This window comes from Alternaria triticimaculans (assembly GCF_023758025.1).
Source record: "Alternaria triticimaculans strain BMP 0046 chromosome Unknown scaffold_21, whole genome shotgun sequence".
NCBI lineage: Eukaryota > Fungi > Ascomycota > Dothideomycetes > Pleosporales > Pleosporaceae > Alternaria > Alternaria triticimaculans.
In genome coordinates this window covers 409,556-426,250 of record NW_026055978.1, presented here as the reverse complement: position 1 = coordinate 426,250, position 16,695 = coordinate 409,556, and the positions used below count along the sequence as shown (strand labels likewise).

At 51.1% G+C, this 16,695-nt stretch overlaps 3 protein-coding genes across 3 annotated transcripts; all 3 read right to left on the bottom strand.

The window, feature by feature from the left end:
• Positions 1-1,073: 1,073 nt before the first annotated feature.
• Positions 1,074-3,276, bottom strand: J4E78_009624 (uncharacterized protein; the record flags this gene model as incomplete). Its single annotated transcript, XM_049370213.1, has 3 exons — positions 1,074-1,948; positions 2,035-2,852; positions 3,269-3,276. 3 exons carry the CDS (start codon positions 3,274-3,276, stop codon positions 1,074-1,076), a joined length of 1,701 nt encoding a protein of 566 aa, XP_049218213.1.
• A 1,778-nt stretch (positions 3,277-5,054) lies between these two features.
• On the bottom strand, positions 5,055-12,473 carry J4E78_009623 (uncharacterized protein; the record flags this gene model as incomplete). Its single annotated transcript, XM_049370212.1, has 4 exons — positions 5,055-5,444; positions 5,512-12,242; positions 12,298-12,362; positions 12,412-12,473. 4 exons carry the CDS (start codon positions 12,471-12,473, stop codon positions 5,055-5,057), a joined length of 7,248 nt encoding a protein of 2,415 aa, XP_049218212.1.
• Positions 12,474-13,043: 570 nt separating this feature from the next.
• Positions 13,044-15,076, bottom strand: J4E78_009622 (uncharacterized protein; the record flags this gene model as incomplete). The annotated part of the gene is made up of 4 exons (XM_049370211.1): positions 13,044-13,805; positions 13,854-14,861; positions 14,923-14,933; positions 14,983-15,076. 4 exons carry the CDS (start codon positions 15,074-15,076, stop codon positions 13,044-13,046), a joined length of 1,875 nt encoding a protein of 624 aa, XP_049218211.1.
• Between the last annotated feature and the right edge of the window lie 1,619 nt (positions 15,077-16,695).

Sequence of the window (16,695 nt, the reverse complement as noted above, 5' to 3'; positions counted from 1 at the left end):
TAAAGCTTACTAAGTTAATTATAATATATATTTTTACTTAACTTTAATCTCTATAGCTATTAGTAGCTTTAAAGTAGCTTACTACTTTACTTACTACTTATTAGTCTTAGCTAATATAGTATTCTTTATAGTACTCTAGTAAACTACTAAATTACCTCTTTTATATAATATAGAAAAATACTTAAATAATAGCGTTACTAACGCGCGTTAAAAATATAAAAACTTTTAACTTTTTAAAGTATTCTTATTAAGAAATATCTCTATTATTATTACTTATTATTACTACTTAGTTAGAGCTTTAAGCGCTTTTAGAGAAAAATATATAATAGTTCTAGACTTTAGGCTTTATTAGCCTAATATTAGGCTAACGCTTTTACTATATATATATTTCTACTAAGCTCTATAAGAGCTTCTTACTATAATAACTTTATTATTTTATATATATTTATTATCTAATCTTTTATAAAACTTTTATAATAAGCTTATAAAGCTTAAAGTGCTACTTTAAAAGCTATTCTTAGTATAGCTATAGCTAATATATACTAAGTAGTACTTTTTTAAAATAATAAAAAAAATTAAGTAGTAGCTAGTATTAGTAAATATAGTAATTAATTACTATAGTAAGTAATTTTAGTAAAAGTAGAAATAAAAAAAAAGCTAGTATTATAAGTTAATTTTATAGCTTTATAATATTTACTATTTATATAGAAAGGTAGCGTTATAAAAGAAAAAAATCTACTTCTAGACTAGCGCCTTAGTAAATAAAACTAGAATTATATTAATATATTAAGAAAGAGTTCTAAACTTGCTATACGCTAATAGCATTATGTATTAGCCTTGCAATGCCTACTGGGAATCCGCGAGTGAGGGTTACTGGCTAGCAGATAGTACACTCGAGTAAACGTAGGCGGGTTTCCGAAGAGAACATCTAATTAACACACATATTTACCGAAAACTGATACTAACGCTCGACCAAAACATCGCTCTAAGGGGGTATCGACGACAAATTCTATGCGAATAACAAACTCCTCATACTTTTCACACTCTCCACACCTCCCACCACTCCGTCTCTTCTACCTCCTAAAGCTCCAGCCCCTCTTCCTCGCCCCAATGTCCGTCTGCGATCTCTCCAGCGTCGGCATAGCCGTAGTCGTAGGATCACTTTCCCTCGGCCTCGTCAGCGTCCTCGCGCGACTCCAGGCCCTGCCCCTCATACTCTCGCCACCATCAGCCAACTCTCTTTCCCGCTGTCTCCTTTGTTGCTCTTCCGCACTCTGTTGTTTCCATCCACCTTCAGTCCTATCCTCTTGCTTCTCTGGCCACAAGATCTGGTGAATAACAACAGCGCGCACGTTCATGAAGATGACGAAGAACCACATCATGACGAGGGCGATGGTCATTGCGCAGCCGATGAGAGCGATGGCTCTGTTATCGTTGAGGGCGCGGGCGATGGCGAAGGTCGATGTTGTGAGGGCCGTGTTGGGGAAGATGAAGGAGTACCATGTCATCGCGAAGTCCATCTTTCCCCTTCTGGCACACGACCAATGAGCACCGACGCTGACGAAGAAGAACCAAAGTGCGAGACCCCAGAGCCACAGTCCCATGTAGTTTGCGCAGATCATGCCGACCTTGCCTGCGAGCTCGCCGTTTCCTTCGCCCATGAAATCGCTGGGTACGGTCTTTGGGAGCTCTTGGCCCATCATGATGACGCCGGCAATGGTAAAGCCAGACGGGCCGACGGAGATGAACATACCCGGGCGGAGGGATTCCTTAGGAAGCTTCTGCGTCATGAGACGGTAGATGAAGGCGGCGTAGATCATGAGCGACACCAAGAAGCCTATGCCTTGGATGACATACCCAGTCAGGATGATGGTAAGAGAGATAGTAGGATCTTCAACCTTGGGCGCGAGATTTCCAGCATGGGGTCCGATGATGAGCAAAGGGTATGCTGGGAAGATCCAAATGGGCGTCATCTGGGAAATGGTAAAAGTCGTGGTAGACCACCTACGATTGTTAGCATACTTATCAGCATACGATATGAGAGAGGAACGAACATAAGCAGGTAGATGCCAATGGAGAAGCAAACAGCAAGACCACAGTCCATCCAAAACAACACAATCATGCATTGCTCCAGCCACTCTCCCACGCCAGCCATGTCAACTCCAAACTGACTGATGTTGATCAGAATGATACCAAAACTGACAATGGCGGCGGGGATGAACAGTGACTCCGTGGGATGCAGGAATGACGCCTTGAACGTTCGGGGATAGAAGTAGAACCGGCAGGAAATCATGGCGACATTGAACAGGAACAGAACGATGTTGAGGATGAAGAAGATGCATCCAAGCGCGTAGATGCCGTGGAAGCGGAACGGGACAGTGTACAAGACGTTGGCGATACCACCAGTGGCCATGGTAAGACAGAACCAAGTCCAGGTGAAATGCCGTATCCGCTCCTTGAAGCTTAACTTCGTCCTCTTCTCCGGCACATCCGAATTTTGAACGCTGCGCTTTGTACTTCTGCTGGCGACAGCAGCCAATGCCGTCGGGTTCTCGCGTATGGAATCATCAGTCTTCTCCGTCGAGTTCGTGTCGATCCTCTCGTTGTCGTCGCCATGGTACTCTATCTCTTCCTCTTCGCGCTGAATCTGCTTCTGCACGTCGTTGGAAAGGCCTTCGGGCTCATCGCGACTCAGGGGCGTTGCCAATGTGAGGCTGGGATCATCGAAGGGATTCTGGTTCGTCGGATCCGGATGCGGCGTCGCGACATTCGGGTGCGAGCGCCATTGCAGTCTCTCCTCTGCACTCGACACCGAGGCGGTGGAAGAACTCGACGCCGGTCTGTGGACGACACTGGAAAAAGGCGGAAAGCTGTCGTTAGTAGGCAAGCGGCCTATCGCGAGGTTCTGCGTGTTGCGGTTCATGATGCCAAGGTCGAGCCGCAGCGGTACATGCGGGGCGAGCGAATTGGCAGCTGGAGTCGGAAATTGTGGTTCAGCAATGACCGAATGATGTCACACCCCTTTTTCGCAGTTGCACGTGTCGAAATCTTCGACTCGACGCCAAACACAAGAAAAAGACTGCACAAAAGCCCCTCAAGACGAACTTCTGGATTCTGAAACAAAAAAGTTCGGCGATAAGAAACCCTATGTACCTGCACGCGCCTCCCATAAGAACACCGCTACAACAGTTTTTGACCAACCCCCCACCCCGTCGATCTGCCGCACTTCCAGTCGCGACAAACCAGAGGCCAGCAAAGTTGCGTCGACATGGCCATAGCGGCCACACCATCTCGGCTATCTAGCCGGTGCCCTTGGAAGACGCGTTGTTAGCGGCACTGCGGAACATAACCCAAGAGCAAACCCAAGCGTTTCAGAACTGTCCATCTGCAGGTTGCCGTCACCATCATTTGTGTGGCTGTGTTCTACACCCGTTCCTTCCGCGTCACTGGCGGGAATAGTTCGTCTCCATGATAAGGATTCGACGTGCCAGTGGGTTCTCGGACGTTCTGACGTTTCGGCTGGCCAGGGGCCGACCCGGCCGAGAACTACTGCCCAACACCAAATTTCAAACTATCAAGTGGCCCAACATAAGCACTTCTACAAATTCAGCTCTGACAGTCGTTGGTGTTTTGCCGGGCATTACTCCGGAATACGACAAGCAGACTCACTAGCCAACATTTCGAGGTCAATGACGCGCTGGACCGTACAACTCGTAGCACGTCCGTTGCTTTTGAAACCATTTTTCTCTACAGTCAAATGTTGATCTCACGGTTATTACGGCTGAAGATCTCCTCACGATTCGTTTACCACGTCACGTACGTTCCTTGGAGCTGGCAAGAACGGCATCTTCGATTGCGACTACACTGCGGAGACCGTTAGCCTACAAGTCTGTCCTTAGTTCCGATCCCTACGCGTGATGTACGGAGACATGTATCCGAATGTACATATTCCGGACCTTCGATTCAGACTTGTAAAAAGATTATCGCTCTGTCAACAGCTTGTAACCGAGATGCAACGTCGAACTCGCTGCAGCAATTTGACTTCACAACGAATACCATACCATAAGTTATACATTACCAGCATGGAGCATGGTGACACAACAGGAAGCTAAGCACGGTAACCTACTCCACTTTTACCCGTCAAAGAGGGTACCGTCTTTACAATGCCGAGAAATCTGCGTTATATACTTCACGGACAAGAATCGGCATATAACATATCAACTCCAGAATTTAGTCTAGACCACTGAATCCGTACAGCTGGTAACCATAGTCCATCTCGTGCCGTTGTTCCGCCTGGGTACTGGCAAGCACGGCAGAGACGAGAACGAATCCGTTCTACAAATGGTACACATGTAGATGATCTAGATCCCACTCGTTCTATACATTCCCCGGCACATGTTACCGCAGCTTCTTCATATCCACAAATCACGTTTGCATCGCGGGCAGTGAGCGTTTTATCGACCCTCGAGAGTACTAGACCCAGTCTTTTCGGATCCTTCCATGCGTGTCCCCACGTAAAGCAACGTCATAGAAGACCCTTTGTGCATTGTCAACAGTTCATGCAGACATCAGCGTTACTGACGGGCTAACTAGTCAGACCCTGTGGCGTATACTGCATCTTGGACGGTAAGCACGGCAGGGCAAGATACCAAAGGTAGCATTCTATCCGCTTACCTTTTTCTGACATGTGAACGACGTGTATGACCAGTAATGTATGTGTTCAATGCATAAATATCTACGCCATCTAACCCGTTTTCAACACCACTGCAAAACACCCACATATTCATATACAAAACTGATTATAAGGTAGTAGTTCTTCATCATTATAGGCACAAGTTACACATCCCGCAACACCAAAAGCACCACTGCAATGCCGCTGGAGTTGAAGAAGGAGAAAGTTCTCGTAATGTTACACGAAACTCGTCCACGAAGAAAGCCAAGACCCATAACTCCACGCAAAGTCCCATACCATGTCACACCATGCCCATGCCAACGCTAATGCTACCAATAAACACCCAATGAGACACCCGTTCCACTCTCTCTTCGAGAAAAGCCTACCAAAAACTACACCACCCAATATAATGCTGACAAAGATTCTCCAAATTCGTCGCCTCCTTAATCAACCGATCGACCTGCATCTCGGTCCTCAACTCCTCACCCTTGCCAAAGTCCTTACCCGTCAACTTCTCCTTAACACGACTGAGGACCTGCAAGGCGCGTGCATTCTGCACTTCCTTTGCGTCGACGTCGTTGTTCTGGGGTGGGGCGATGGAGGAGCGGTGGCGGGGGCGACCGACGATGCTGGGCATTTGGTGGGGGTCGTTGGGGTTGGGGTTTGCGGGGTCGGCGACCATGATGGATTGGCGGCGTTCAGAGGGGTAGTTTGGCTCCGGGGAGGTGTCGCGGTGGTTGAGGCGCCAGGTTAGGAGGGGGTCGTGGATGAACTGTTGGGTTGGTGGTTAGTAGATCAAATCAAACATGTGTGAGCATGGGGTAAGGAAGGGGACTTACAGCTTCAAGCACAGCCATGACACTCTCCTTGTTGCTCCTCAACACGCGCATGACGTGCTCGCAAGTCGTCCGGTAGCTACCCTCGATATTACTAACTTCCATGGCATACGTCAACATGCGCGTGAGACGGAACGGTACGCGTTCCGGGTACTTCTCCCGGTGCATGGCTACTTCGAAACAGTCGCCGAAATCAATGTGAATAATGTTGCCGGTGACGCGGTCCAGCATCAAGTTACTAGGGTGGCGATCGCCGAGACCCAGAATGTAACCGACCATGGACATGACGGCGAGAGAACGCGTGTAGTTTGTGCGGCGATCAAGCCAGGCTTCTGAGGATTTAGATTTGAGCCACAAGACGCGGTAGAGATCCTGGCCTGTTGTGTTGTCGAGCGCGTAGCCAAAGACTTCAACCTTTTGCATGAGCGTGAGGCAGTCGTAATCAGGCGCCATCTGCAGCATGATGCGGTGCTCAATGTTGAGGAGAATCTTTCTACTATCGCGGTACTCGCGGATGAGCACATGCAGAGTGTCGCTGTTAGGGACCCAACCAAGCAGACCGGATTGCGTACTAAGCGGGACCGCGGCGTAGCGTTGGATATTAAGGTGTCGCTTACGAGACTCCACATCGTTGGAGAGCAGCGTGTTGCAGAGACCGAAGAGTTGCATGACACGCTCGTCTTGACGAATGTCTTCGTGGCCCTTGAGGACATGGGTGTGTGCTTTCCCGTCGCTTCCGCGCATTTCCAGCTTCCTGGGTCGCTGCTTGGACTGGATGACGGATGCAACAGGGTCAAACGAGATGATGCGGATAACCGGCTTGCCAACCTGGTACGTTCCAGGAACAGCAAGTTCAAGGTCATGCGCGTCCTTGAGCTTTGGTGAGACATACTGCAACTCAAGCGTCATCAAGGACGGCAATTGACGAGCGATCTTGCGGAACACCTGGTAGTAGAGATCCCATGCCTGGTTGAGGTCGCCTATTTCACCGGATGTCCTGAATGTATTACACCAGTCCCGGGCTTCTTGGAGTTCGCGACCAAATGATTGGATGAATGAGATTTCACGTAGAGTCTCAGGTCCCTTGTCGAGCATCGCATGGAGTGGGGCGAGAGTAGCAAACATGCCGTCGATGTTGTGATCGCCAAAGTAGAGCCTACTGGCTTCCTCAAGACCCTCATGCCATTGCTCATGCCAGAGCACAGCAATACGAATGAGTTCGTGACTCACAAGATCTGCTTGTTCGACCAGCTTCGGCGAGTGCTCGCGCATGGCCTCCATGAGTTCCTTAGCGGATCGCTGACGTCGCGATACATCCGACTTCATCGAGACAGTCAATGGGAAGACCAAAGCCTGAGGATGTGCCTTGCCGACTTCGATAAGCAGCTGATGAATCGATTGCCGAACCACGGCGTTGGGTTGGTTGACCCTAGCAAGCAATTGGGGAATGACTTCGAGCCATGTGTCGATTGGCACAGACTTCGTGCCCTCTGTGATGGTGCGGTTGACGCCTTCCCGTCCACCATAGCTGAACCATAGGGTAAGCAACCTCAGCGTATCCTGCAACGAACTAGTTGAAGACAGTGCGATTGACTTGAAGAAGCCCTGGATAGCCGGGATGACGTGATCGTGGATAATGTTATTAGGTACTTCAGTGGCCTCCCGGTCAGACTTGGATGTGATGGAGTTGATGACTTCGAAGTTGGCAAGAGCCCAAGCGTGCCAGGCCTTGTACCAGTCCTTGTTGTAGCGTGTGGCAGCCGCATAAGCGGCTAGGATCTCGTGAACGAACTCGTGCTCCCACTCGCCGTCTTGGAGTTCTTGCTGCCAGTCACCTTGCTTGAGGTAGCATTTGGCGAGTAGGCGATGGCTCTCGGCCAGTTCAGTAGGTGAGGCACCTATGGACGACCCGTTTAGCATGCTTGAACCATTCATACCATTGACTCCACTGTGTCCATTGGTGGCAGCAAAGGGGTTGATGTTCGTGAACATGTGCTGACCATTGGACATACCGTTCATCCCATTCTGTCCCATCATCGGGTTGGTCGCAGCCCTAGTGCGCATCGCGAGATCCTCAGATAGTCGTCCGGTGAAGTCCTTCATACTATCAAGAGCCTCCTGCTTGAAGTTCTGATCGGCCCACATGTACTTGTAGGTCGTGTATGCGACTGGGTGCGAGATCTCATGGGCGTTGTTGCGGACGAACTCAACCACAGTGCTGTCGCCAGTGCTCTCGATGTCGAGCAACTTCTGGAGCGCCTTGTTCGCGAGGTTCATCCTGTTGCTCTTGCGGCAAAGATTGGTATACTTGATCCACATATCCGTACCCTCCTTTGGTGAGATGACGAGCTGTCGGACCTTGATCATGCGCTGCCAGACCTCAGGGTTCGGTTGCAGTCCTCTAAGCCGCTTCATCCAGGTCTTGCGCATGCTGCGCTGCTTCTCAAGATTACCCTCGTTCTGCTTGTACTGCATGATCTCCTCGAGCTCTGCCAGCATCTGAACACGAATCATCGGCAAGTATGCGCGTTGGTATGATTCTCCAAGGAGCGAGCTCAACTCTGTGTCGAGACCCTTTCTAGCCTTGGCAATCTCATCGACAGCAATCTCGAAGCGGTTGTTGTGGATGTTGAGAATGGAGGCGAAGAAAGCGCGATCGGGCGACTGTTCCTTCATGACACCGAGATAGTTGTCCATGTCCGCAAACTTGCCCAGACCCCAGGCGGCCGTCGCAGCAAGCGGTGCTATCGCCTTACGATACTCCTGCGTCGCGTTGGCCCACTTCTCCTTTGATAAGCTGGAAAGCAGGTCCCACTCGCCCAGAGCGTGCAAGCAGCGCATCTTGCCCATAGTGACATCGAAAGAGTCGGGTTCTTCGAGCTCGCGCCTCTGATAGGCAGCAAGGGCTTCGTCCCATTTCTGCAGCTTCTCGAACCAAGTCTCTTTCAACTCTACATCCGCGTAGTTCTGCGCCTTGCGCAATATACCGAATGCTGCGTCGGTCTGTTGCAGCTGGTTGTTGATACTGATAAGGGCTTCCACAGCGCTGGAATTCTGTTCCGCGTTGAACTCGAGCTCCTTGTAGTGCAGTGCCTTGGCAAAAGCGTGGCACTTTCCAGCATACATACCCAGGATCCGCACATCGATCGGTAAGGCTTTGTCGTCGTGCTCCATGAACTCTGCCAAGTTGAGTAGGACTTGGAGAATCTCTGGCGGAATGTTGGGCGACGTGAGTGCTGTCTCTATAGACCGAACAAGCTCTTCTTGATACTGATCGTAGAGCTCAGTCCAGCATGAGACGAACGCCGAGTTGAACAGTGTGCGTGCGATCGGATTGTACACGCTACCCAGTGGTGTGCAGGCGCGTAGTGCCTGCTGTGGCGACTCTCGGAGAAGTTCAACACTGAACCTTCGCATCCATTCGATCCAGTCTTCCTTGGTGGTCTTGTTAGAAGCCTCCCAGGCCTGCTTGAGATGCTGCTGGTTGACCGCCAACTTCTTAGTGAGGATCTCCGCAGGGTTCAAGTCCTCATCGTCTTCGCCGTATCGCTCATCTGGGCTGAGATCTTGAGGTAGTGGCTCGCCTTTCTGCAGCTTTGATACGATACGTCCGTAGTTCTCATGGGGTACCTTGTGCGCGATGAGGATCTTGTTGACGGTCGGTACAAAGTGGATGTAGTCCGGACCAAGTTGGAAGATGAGTGCACAGAGCGTCTCGAGCGCAGTCTGCTTGAGGGTTGGCTCGTTACCGGAAAGCACTCGGCAGAGGGGATGCACGATACGCGCAGCGAACTCAGAGACGTTGACTTGTTTCGATAACCGTCCTAGTGTTTCGATGGCATGTCTCCGGATCTGGATGGGTTGGCCTGGCTTGTCGAACATAGTTACCATGACCGGAATGATGAGATGCATGTACTCTTCCGCACTGGAGCCGAAAATAAGGAAGGCATGTAGCACACGCTCTGATGGCAACCGCTTGCCAGTCTGGTCGGAATCAAGAACACTCAGCATGAGAGGTAGAACATCAGCCAGGTAGACCTTGAACTCGCCTTCCAGCGAGCGGGCGATAGCCTCGATCAAAGAAAGAATGGTAGCTTGTAGCTGCGGGCTGCTACTCCAGTACTCCTTGATCGTCGCAAGGATGCTAGGTAGGTATGGCCGGATGTGTTGGCGAACAATTCGAACAAGCTGGCTAAGCTGGTTGAAGTAGCCTTCCGATCGTCCAGCTGGCGTTGATCGGATGACGTGAAGGAAGCCAGGTACAACCTGGCTGAGGAAAGGAACACACTTCAATCCCATGGTCGCGTAAATGTTCATGACAGCTTCGACAATGGCAGTGTGGTACTGCACAAGAGACGGATCCTTAAGTAGTCCCATGAGCGTGCTGATGACAATTGTGGGGTAGTACTCCTCATTCGAGGGTGTTGTGCCTTGCATGATGAGCGAGACATCAGTGATAGCCTGCGCTTCCAGGATGAGGTGCTTGTCGGGTGACTGTTCCATGATCTTCTGGTACTCGTCCGGATCCAGGGCTCCAAGGGTACCCATGAGCCTAACAGTCTCCCTTCTGAGTTCACCTTCCGGTTCCGTCTTGACGATGCTCATCAGAATGTTCATCAGCTCTGGATATTCCCGGTACGGTTCAATGACATAGCCGGCATTTGTCGCCAACTGTCCGAGAGCTTTCAGAGCCGAGAATCGCTTAGCATCCGACGTCTGATCTTGCATAAAGTCTAGAATGACTGGCATAAGATCTTTGATGTACTTGATCATACCCTCGCCGCCGACTGTAGCGAGGTCGCCAATAGCCTTGAGCGTTGTTGAAGCAACCTCGGGGTTTGAGTCTTTGCACTTGGGCAGCAGAACCTCAACAATAGGATCTATCAGCGGTTTGATGAGGCTGTCCGCGGCACCGACTAGACTACTAATCAACTTGGCGCTCTCTTCCTTGCTGCGAGGGCTGTTGGCGTAGTTGACCTCAGTCAACAGCTGGAGTAGTACCTTGCGCAAAGAAGGGAAGACGTAGGCAGGATTGACCGCCGTCAGGCGACCAATGATGGACATGGCAGCCTCTCGAATAGCAAAGACCTCGTCGTTGAGAGCAAGGAATAGGGTGCGGACGTTGTCTGCCTTTCCAAGATGACGGTCGAAACGTGCATCCAGTGCCATGAGGACATCCCACCGAATGTCGGGTTCAACATCGCCTACGCCGACAGTCAAGAGCTTCTCGATGATGTCGCCCACCACCTTTGTCGCATGAGTACTAGTCTGGTGAACAATAGGATCCTTGACGAAGAGTTGACAGCACGTCAGGGCGGCGCGCTTCCGGATCTCAGCGTTATCGGCTTCAACGTAGCGGATGGCAACATCGCGGACGAACTCGTTCAGCACATGGCCTGTGAAGTCGAAACTACCGAGTGTGTGTAGTGCCAGCGCAATCTCTGCCTCCCGCTGAGGGATGATCGAAGGGTCCTTGTGGTCGCGTGTCCATATTTGCGGAGGTTGTGAGATCTGGAAGGGACTGCCGAGGGGGAGGAAGTGTCGTCCAGCAAGGATCTGGCTGAGAAGATCTAAGAGCTTTTCTTGGATCATAGGGCGTGATGGCGGTACGTAATGCGCCATGTCGACGAGAGCTTGAAAGAGTGCGTCGCTCAAGCCGCAGGAGAAGATGGGGTCCAGTAGCCGCTCAACAGACTTGGTGAGTGCCTGACCGACCGCTGCCGCAACCATACTGAGACACTGGAAGATTGGCGCTTCGTTGATGGCAGCCTTGTTACGAGCCTTAGCGATCAGACCTTCCTGTATGAAGCCTAGGATGCCCTCGAGGTATGGTGAGATGGCGACTCCGACCGCGTTTGCGATCTGTCCGATGGCGACGAATGCCTTGTCCCTGTCGCGGTCCTTCCTAATAAGACCCTGGAGATGTAGCATGCACTGGTGGAGGTACTTGGTCGCAAACTCGGTTGGCGAATAACCAGCGAGGATGGGTATGATGAGCACCACCTCCCTCCGTACGAGCGCGTCGCGATGCTCCCGGTACTTAAGTACATGCTCAACTGTCTCCTTGTACTTCTGGTCGTTCATGAACATGGCGCTCTTGTCGAGGAGCTCCTTCATGGTGAGGAGGGAACCGTGAATCGCTTCGTTCGTGTTGATAGTGAAGCCGCGTAGGATCTCGTCGTAGACTTTTCCGAACCAGAGCTGGCGCATCTGCGAGTCGCGCGGGGATATGATCTCGAAGCAGGCGCTGATGGCTTCGGCGGCGGACTCCCGGATGAGGACCTTTGGATCTCGTAGGGCGACCCAGATGACCTCGAAGATTTGCGCAATCCATTGGTACATGAGCGTGGGTGAGTTCTTCGCCAGTTCGCGCAGGATGAGGACAGCGGCGAAGCGTCTATTCTCCAGGCGCTCCAGCTGCAGCCACTCCAATGCGCCCTTGACCTCTGCTTCCACCAGCTCCGCCGTGAGTGTACCGCCGGGCTTCGCGAGTCGTCCCAGGGCCTTGGCCGCGACCACCATGGCTGTGATGTCCTGACCCCGCATTACCGCCCGAAGGTATGAGGCGAACCGCGTCGTCTTCTGGCCCGCATCGTCGCCGCGGAAGTCGATCAGGGCGTTGAGCGCGTGGATGCCGCCGATGCGTTCGTTCGAGTCGGTGCCGGTGACGATGAGGCCCGAGATCTTGGTGTAGACTTCATTGTTGAATGTGGTGAAGACGTTGGGCGCGAGTTCTGCACAACGTCAGTTTCCCACAGCTTGGGCGGGGTTCTTCGCGTTGTCTCTCACCTCGATGCGCCGATTCAACCTGCTGTCGCAGCGCGGTTGCTGCTCGCTGTCGCGTCTCGTCATTTCTTGATTTGTCAGCCGCCTGTCGCAATGGTTGTACTGTATGGAGCTCACTTTGACCGTAGGTCGTGGACTATGCGGTCCAGGTTGGCCGAAAGGGGACCCTGCTGCGACATCTTGACTGCTTCAACGGAAGCCTTTCGCAGCAAGAGTTTGTGGTCTCACTCCATCCATGAAAAGGAGCGAAAAGAGTGTTGTAGAGGGGCGCGTGGGGAGAATTGGTGTTGCCAAAGTTACTGGACGCTGCAGCCGTATGTCACGAACGCGGACTAGCGCATTGACCTCACGCGAGCCTCGGGAGCTAACCCAAAGCGCACACCGGGGATCCGCAACACCAGCCCGTGATTGGCAACCTTAGAACGGGGTGAGGATAACGGGTGAGTGTGGCCAGGCCTACTGCACGAGCGAGGTAAAAGACTGGATCAATCACCCACATGTCATCTATTCCACTTATCGTCGTAAAGGAAAAGTACCGGTGTCAGTGTTGTGCACACCATAGTCCAATGACAACCCAGTATTAGAGACACTTCCCGCTCAACATGATACACATCCATTCACCGCGCAGTATCACACTGAAAGAGTTCCATAACGTCAGGTAGTAGAAATTAGGTATCACACACTACGAAGCACACACATAGGCCGCCATCCATGGCCATTGTGCAGTCGTCCCCTCACCGCGACTTGTCTTAGCCAGCCAATACACCCTCTGCAACATGGCCAATGACTCCACCGATCTGTCCGAAGAATATCGACTTCAGGATAGTCTCACCCTCACCCACAGCCCACATACCCGCGTCACTCAGCTTCTCTTTCCATTGGTTCTTCTCTTCGTGGCTGAGCTCTTCCCACTTTCTCGCAGCGGCATGCTTCTTCAAGACATCCTCGTCTCCAGCGTGGACCTCTGTACTGAGTGTACCGTCAGATTCAGGGTCATGATGTATGACGAGCGCCTTTTGTTGACCTGAATGCTCGGATGGCTTGGTGTCAGAGAGAACGTGAGGGAGGTGGAGATGTAATAGATCAGCGATTCGATGTGATGTCTTAACCACCGGTGAGTCCGCATTGTTGAGGATGGCGTTGTGGCGTTTCTCGCGCAGTGTTTCGCCAAAAGTCTTGTGCTGGCTTGCTGCATTCTGCAGACTGGCGGGGAGTATGCCTTTGGTAAGGTTGCCCTCCGGATCTATGAGTGACTGGATCAGGAGAGCGGCCACTGCGACGACCATGGCGATAACGAGATAGGTTGCTGCTGTGAACATGTTTCTCGAACGCGCCGTCTGGAGGACATAGCGCGACCCGATGTCCTGTAATTGAAATGTTTCGACGCTGATCGTGTTTCCCAAAGACGTACTCGCCAGACGCAGATACTGGGGTGGCGCTTGACGACCAGCTGGTACTTCGGGCTTGTAGAACGGCGAGAAGACAGCCTTTGTCATTTGCACTTCGTGAACCTGCTTTTGTTAGCACTTGTTGAGCTCTTCTGATATCTTTACGCTTACGTTATCATAACTATTGAATGCGTGAAACGAGCTCAGCGAATCTCTGGCAGGTCCATGGTAATCGATCGTATACACCGTCAAGGATATGTCAATCGCAGCAATCGCAATCGCAATTTGATAGGCGCCATCCTTGTCTGCATCGAGCAAGCTGACGTCCATATCTGTAGCCGCCTTGACATGCTTGGGCATTGCTTTCCGTAGGACAACGCTTGCCGGACCTTCTTCGTAGAGATGAACGAGGAGCAACTCCACGCCGCTTCTGCTAGGCTTGTTCTTCAACAGTAGCAGATGTTTCGGCGAAAGCCACCGTACACATCGCAGCTTACTCCTCGCACCCTTCTCGACGTGTGGAATTGTGTAGAGCTTCCTGTGCTCGTTCTTTCCCTTGCTCTTCCTTGAATCAAAATCCCAGTTGACAGTCTGCACGAAGACTTCCGAATCGGTGACGTACGCTAGCTGATATTTCCCCTCTTCTTGTGTCCAAAAGTCCATGTCGTTAGCTTCCTGGCCATTATGTAAACTGATTCGCCCTATGACGTCCTGATTCGTAGGTCTCGTAGATGTAGCGGCAAAGATAACGACCTCGTTATCGTCTCCAAGACTTGATGCGATCGCTCCGATCCGTCTGCTGGGTGTATTCGAGGTCGATCGTTGTGGTTTCGAGAGTTTCACGATGCGTTGGTAGGCTTCCTTTCTTGCGGAACTCGATTGCGGTGCGGTGAAGAGCGTTGTCTTGCTGAGGTACTCGACGTTTCCATCTCTTTTCTCAGCACTATTCAGATACTTCAGCTCGAATGCCCTCAGATGTTCATTGTTGCCCTTTAGCCGGTCATCCTCACTGCTATTGTTTCCAGCGAACAAAATGAGGCCATCTTTCGTAGACAGGTTGTCCAAACACGTTATCGAGTCGTCCTTGCTCGCTTCGATTTCCGCGAATGGTTGTACGGTCGGCGCTCGTGAGGTGAAGTCGAATGCTGTGATTTGGTTTTTGACACCGGATCTTCCAGCCTGATATGAGAAGTGGTCAGCAGGCGTGTCAATCGCGTTTTGATACAGGGTCAGTACTCACACCCCCACCACCTGTATTCGAGTCAGTCTAGTAGGCGATGTCGGCATGAGGGTAACTTACCTCCTACAACGAGGACCCCAGGCCTGTTACTCGCAAATGTCGCAGCGAATATCGGATACCCCGTCCTCGCCTTGCTGACTGTCGGACGCGACATATCTAGTTTCTTGCGCGCGCAATCGTGTGCCGCACTAAACCACGCTTCCCAACCAGGCGTAGTCGCGGGAAAGGCAAAGGGTTGATCGGAGAGATAGTCGCGAGATCCAAGAGTCGCGTAGAGATGAGGAATTGTTTCGAGGTAGTACTAGGTGTTGTGTGAGTGAGGCTGCCGGCGCGTTGCTTGTTACCACGTTTCGGGTTGCGATAATCAAACAAGCGTCATAGGCGTAGTTCGTGGCTTATCGATAGCGCGCGCGCCGCGACTTTCCTTCGCGATCGACAGGGCGACAGCAACTCGCCAATCTGACGTACAGATCGTCTCGTGATGACCCAATCGCAATGACTTCGAGTGTTTTCTTTTTCTTTTCTGCGCGCTCGTCTCGTGATGATCCGATTGCAATGACTTTGAAAGGTACTTTGGGTGACTTCGAGTGTTACTTTGGGTAATCGTGTATGAGCTTCAGAGGAGGAAGAGAAAGAGGATGATAGATGAAGGAGTATCCCCGAAAAGGCGAGATTTTATACTCCGACCATCCCCAAGGCAGTAGCATCTCCGCCTAGAGCACATGATATCGAACTTGTGGTTCAGATGGTACTGTGATTGCTGTTACCTACCAAGACCGAAGACATTGCACCAGCCGAAAACTGGACGTTGGATACATCATCAACGTCGATTACGTGTTGTCGTCACGACTGCACATGACTTCAGGAAAATGTTTCGATGTCTATGCAGCCTACAAGGCAACAGCATTTCCGCCTCTGGCATATGATCCTTCAAACTCGTGATCGAGAAGGTACCGTAGATACCGTACCAAAACCGATACCATCGAGCCAGTGAAGACTTGCACAGTCCATAGACTGCAACGTGTTCACTTCCTCTCCTGAAAGGGAGGCTGCAGTTAAGCAATGGTCTCAGATCAAGGTAACGGATTTGCATAATGTGCTCCTATAAGAGGAAACAACTATCTAATGCGGCCTTTAGGCCTTTGCAACAACCCTCATCACGCATACATGATTATCATTCCAAAGCAATGGTGCCTCTCGTGGATATCGTCCTCCTCTTTTCATAACATTCGTACCAACCAAACCCAACGCCATAACTACACCACCCCACCACCTCGACTATCAGCCAACCACACCGGAACAAACCTCCGGATTCAAAACTTGTTCCTGAGAAAGAATCAAAACGCCAAAATGCTCGCTAAAAGAGGGGGTCCAGCTGCTCCGCAGGCCCACCTGACCGAAGAAGAAACTGAACAAGGTTGCAGACTACACTGGGGATAAAACATGCAAATTGAAAAATCTGGCCTCAATGTAGGCTCCACGGTGTTTAGTTTGCCCCTTCTTTGAACTGCCTCACAGCTCCTTCAACAGATAGCTTGTGGTGCCTCCTCCTTTCGATCTTGTATGTGCGCCGAATGGTGTTTGCCGGAACTCCAAGTAAGTGTTTGCCGTATTTTTGTACGTCATTCCAACATGGATGAGACAGCCTTGTGCAAACTTCCATGAGCCATGCTTCTCCAGCAACATCTGGGGCGATCTGTCCGATGGCGTTTCGAGCGACGTATGCTCGATCTTCCATTTCCTGGAGGATGAAGGCCATGCTATCGATGGAGC